Genomic DNA, 5,312 nt, shown 5'->3' with positions numbered 1-5,312 from the left:
TAACAATCGAAAGAAGACACTAACCGATCAGGCTGAGAGATTTGATTGGAAAGAGAGAAAACAATCCCAGAAAGAATAATTGCAAAGACTGCTTCCCACACATTTTCGTAGCTTTGATTTGAGAATTATCTCAAAGGTTCTTCCTTTTTTGCCTTTAACCCTGTTGTGTTAGAGTTAGATTTTACAGTAGTTTGCCTTTTAACCCTGTTGTGTTAGAGTTAGATTTTACAGTAGTGATTGTTTTTTTTTTTTCAATAGGATGTTTATAGCTACCAGAGATTATTCTCTTCCAAGCTTTGTTTATTTCTAACTTGGATTTCAGGATTAAAGGCACAACTGGAGTTGAGATTGCTTCTGGCCTCCATTGGTATTTGAAGTATAAATGTAATGCTCATGTTTCTTGGGACAAGACTGGTGGCATTTAGATTGCCTCTGTTCCACAGCCTGGACACTATTACCAAAATGTTGTTACATCTAGCTGTAAGACATATACACGTCTTGGAATCAAACTTTTCTCATGTGTCAATTGTTATGTAATGAATCACTCACGTCACATAGCTGCTCCTGCTTCTGCTTTCTTGTTTACTTCTAGATTCATATGTTTGGTGGGGATGGGGGAAATGGGAGAGAGAGATTGACTGGATGGCATTGCAAGGAATCAATTTGCCTCTAGCATTTATAGGGCAAGAAGCTATTTCAACTCCAGTTGTGGTAACAGGTTATAACATCTCTGCGTGGTAACGAAGACAAGATCTGTGTTGTCTTGAACAAAGCTGACCAAGTTGATACACAAGTAATATATTCATTTTATCCCATATTCATAAGCTTCATTTTTCTTGTTTTTGAGCTGATCTAAATCCATGTTTCTTAGCTAATGAGAGTGTAAAAAAACGTCTTTTTCATATCTGGACAATTCCAATATGTTCGATTCATACATCGGACTATTAACTATGTGAAAACATACATGAACTTTTAAAAAAATTGAATTACCGAACTTATGATTTTGTGCTACAATATACAAAAACGTGATTAATTAGTAGTTATGTTACTCTCACCATGGAATCCATGTGTGCATCAGAACGACGTCGTTTAAATAAAAATTAAAAGAAGAGTTTACAAAGTGGGCTTGAAACCGCAATGTCTAACACCATAATAACTTTTGGATAACCACTCGGACACACAAATCTATTGAGTATATATATCTCTCTCTCTCCTCTAAAATCAATCAAAAGCTTCTTCGTCTCTTTCAATCAAAAGCTAAAACTGGATCAGAATTGAGTATATATCCACCCGATTTGTACAAGTATTGATTTGAGATCTGTTGTGATACCAAAACCCAATAATTGAATCGATAAATTGAGTGAAAACCCTAATTTTTGTGATTTGTGATTTGTGATTCACAGTTTTTTGGAGATGGAAGATGAAACAATTGAGATTACGCAACTGCAAAGATCTTCCCATAGCGAAATCCAAAACAACTGCAAAGATCATCCCAACGCTCGACATTTACACCTAATTCCCAAAAATCGATCAAATCTTCAGCTACAATTCTACGGCTTGTCTTGTTGCTTTGACTAAAGAAGACAAAAAGCTATATGAACAAGGGAATGGGAAAAAACCCGAAAAAACTGTCATCTATTTTTTCTTTGGATGTTTAGTATCTCGTGTTTTTTATTGAAAGAAAAATACCTCGTTTATTTAAATTTGCCATAAAAATATTTGTTTATATAAGTGTTAGTAGATTCATATTTACGAGTTAACGGACCTTTATAAGTGTTAGTAATAGAGTTTAAATTTTGACCCCACGTTTCTAAGTAATATATATGATTTGTTTTCACAGTTAGTTGTATTAATTGTTGTGGTCTGGTGGTAAAAATTTTAATACTCTGCTCGAAGGTTCAATTTTTCAATTTTTCAATTTCACCCACTTCCTCCATTGATGAGACGAAGCTTCTGGCAAAATCCAGATTTTGGTTCGATCGGAGAAGAGGAAGAAGAAAATACTCTCCATGTGACCAATGGTAGCGTCGGGATTAAAATATTTGATGAAATCAAATCTCTAGATCCTTCGTTAGCTCCTATGAAGGAGGATTGAATCAAATCTCTAACAGTTACCGGAGAATGCCAAGAAAGAGAACCTCTGCAAAGTCTATTATCATCTTCTTCGGCTTCACCGGAACGACGACCAAACAGAAGAAAAAAAAATTGAAAATGGGTTGGGGGTGAGAGTAGAACACCTGACCCTTGAGCAAAGTACTCAAACATTGTACCACCAGACCACAACAATAAAACAAAGGAATTGCATAGACAAATCATAAAACAAACGAGCTACGTTAATCCGTAAGTATGAGTGTACTAACACTTATATAAACGAATATTTTTTTATGGCAAAATTAAATAGACCAGGTATTTTTCGTCCAATAAAAAACCATGAGGTATTAAACATTTAGATAAAAAATAGATGGCGGTTTTTTCGGATTTTTTCCCATAAAGGAATATGTGATACAATTACTTGTCATTTACTTTTCATATCAATCTCTTTACACTGCACATATTATGTTTCTTTGTATAGCTTCTAGACTATGTATAAAGACCTATGTAGTCTCATCTAATACAATCATCAATTCATACATTTTCTATATGGTATCTGAGCTATCCTATACTTATACCTAAAAAAAATTCTTCTTTTTCTTCTATTCCGCCGCTTCTCTTGTCTTTTTCTATTTGCTTATTCTCATCATCATGTCTCAATCTGACAACTCTCCTGTTAACACCACCGTGAATGCAACCTCTGAAACCGTAACACCGAATTCTGAAGCTCTTCTCAATGTCAATATGACAAATGTTACACGGCTCACCTCTACCAACTACATCATGTGGAGTCGTCAAGTCTATGCTCTTATTGATGGGTATGGTCTTGCTTCTTACCTTGAAGGATCTAAGGCATTGCATGCCGACACTATCATGATTGATGGCACCAGCTCCCCCAATCCTGCGTACATCAATTGTCTCCGTCAAGACAAGCTTCTCTATAGTGCACTCCTCGGTGCTATCTCCATCTCCATCGTGCCGATCATCTCTCGTGCTCACACCACTGATGAGATCTGGACCACCCTTGCCTCCACCTATGCCAAACCAAGTCGTGGTCACATCCGTCAAATCAAGATCCAACACAAGAACTGGAAGAAGGATACCAAAACGATCGATGCGTATCTTCAAGGCCTTACCACCCGTTTTGATGAACTGGCGCTTTTGAGTAAGCCTCTTGATCACGAAGACCAAGTGGAACTTATCCTTGAAGGTCTTCCGGAAGAGTACAAGACCATCATCGACCAAGTCGAAGGTCATGATACACCACCGAATCTCACTGAACTCCATGAGAAACTCATCAACCATGAGTCCAAATTGCTGACAACACAACCTCTCATGACTACACCAATCAGCACCCACATTGCTCTGCCTCAACGTACCAACACCAATCCTCGCTCACAGCATCGGTTCACTCCACGCAACAACAACTGGACTCCCTCGTCTCGTCATCCCAATGACTTCAGAGAACCCCGTCCGTATCTCGGTTGTAACGCCCCCAAACCTTCCTATGGTCGGACTAACCACAGACCGGCCCGGTGGTCATCACAATCAGACAATTGCCCGCGATCCGGCCGAGGTTCCACAAACGAATTAGGTTCCCCAGCCAGTCAGTCCACTGGCATTCGTCTATCCCCTACGTGCATTCCTTAGGCTTTGCAACCCTTGGGCCGTACGCGGCGTTGCTGGACCCGGAATATCTCTGAAAACAGCTCCACTTGTCTGAATTATATATGAAAATAAACGATTTATTATATATAGTATTGAGTTTACAAAATCCATACAAACACAAATCAAAAACGTTGGATCCAACTTAACAAAAAAACAGAGAATTAAAAAGATCAACAAAAGACAAGAACTTTGCAACACAACACGAAAACATCCTATCTGATCCATAACACTCGGTACTACCCTCCTAACTTTCCCTGCAAGAAAACAATTGCGGAGAGGGGTGAGTAATCTAGTATTACTCAGTGAGTTGGGTAACCCTTCTAACATGCTAACCCATTAACATGTTATCTTCCTATAAAATGCTATCTCACTATAACATGCTATCTCAAATCTTCCAGCTACCCCACAACTACCCCACAATCAAAGCACGCAATGCGGAAGCATAACAAGCAACAAACACACAATCAAACAATCAAGCAATCAAGCAATCAAGCAAGGACAAACAAGACTCGACTCGTGTAGACCTTGACTCTAACTTGGCCTCCACGCCACTTCACTTTGCAATCACTGCCAAAGTGGAAAGAGCTAGCCATGCATCAAGATAACTTGAACACGCTTGATTCCAAAGTCAGGTATCCACACCATGACTGACACTACCAACTTCACCTAGGGATATCACAATCAACCTAGGGAACACCTCCCACACAAATTCACAACCTAGGGTCCATCGATCCTCTGTCCTGTCCCAACACTCTTCCGCGTTGATACCAGAAAGGCAACAACCGGACACACCCCAAATCATCCGAATTGTCACCCATCCCAGGTACAAAATCGGGTAAACCGTGCTGCATCGTCATGCGGTTCAGGCTAGTAGCTAGCTAGACCCGAATCCATCCTGCCATGAGATCCCTTTGGATTAGCTCACCGGATTTCCACACACACGTCAGGAACAGAGTACGATCTCTAGCTAAGGACCGAGACATTTAACCCGCGAACTAGCTAGGACAACACTTAACTCTAGAACTCAAGACTCCAAGAATTAACCACAAACAAACAGCACACAAGTTGCAAGCAACACATGATCACAACAACAATCAATCACCACACACAAACTTAAGCCACAAGAAAACAATCATGCAACTTAAGAAAATCCTACATGCATGCATCCTATATGCTCCCAACCCCAAATTTTTAAGTCTTTTAGTTATTAAGTTTTACATGCATCTTAATCCCTAAATTCCTCTTATACATGCGGCTCTTTCCTTAACGGAGATTTTCGCATGTCCTTAGGAAACAACACTCCAATGGTCCGATCTACCATCAGCACCATGAGGTTTAATTCCTTGGTTTTGGGTTTACATGCGGCACCCTTCCTCGTATGGCCTCCCCAACAACCTTCTTCCAGTTTTTTTTAGAGGTTAAACTCACATATTAAAATTTTGGGTACATCATACGGCTCTTTCCACCTTTGGAGATTCTCGTATGGACTCACCAAAACCAACCCCCTTTTTCCTAGACTGATCTCCCATCAGATCTAAGGGTTTAACCTCCCT

At 39.6% G+C, this 5,312-nt stretch overlaps 1 protein-coding gene across 1 annotated transcript; it reads left to right on the top strand.

Moving 5' to 3' along the window:
• On the top strand, positions 2,743–3,741 carry LOC104709334. Its single transcript, XM_010425966.1, has one exon. The coding sequence runs from the start codon at positions 2,743–2,745 to the stop codon at positions 3,739–3,741; it is 999 nt and encodes a 332-aa protein (XP_010424268.1).

The sequence above is a fragment of the Camelina sativa genome, chromosome 8 (genome assembly GCF_000633955.1).
Source record: "Camelina sativa cultivar DH55 chromosome 8, Cs, whole genome shotgun sequence".
Classification (NCBI taxonomy): domain Eukaryota; kingdom Viridiplantae; phylum Streptophyta; class Magnoliopsida; order Brassicales; family Brassicaceae; genus Camelina; species Camelina sativa.
Note: the sequence above shows the minus strand (reverse complement) of the source record. Positions and strands in the feature narration are given on the sequence as shown.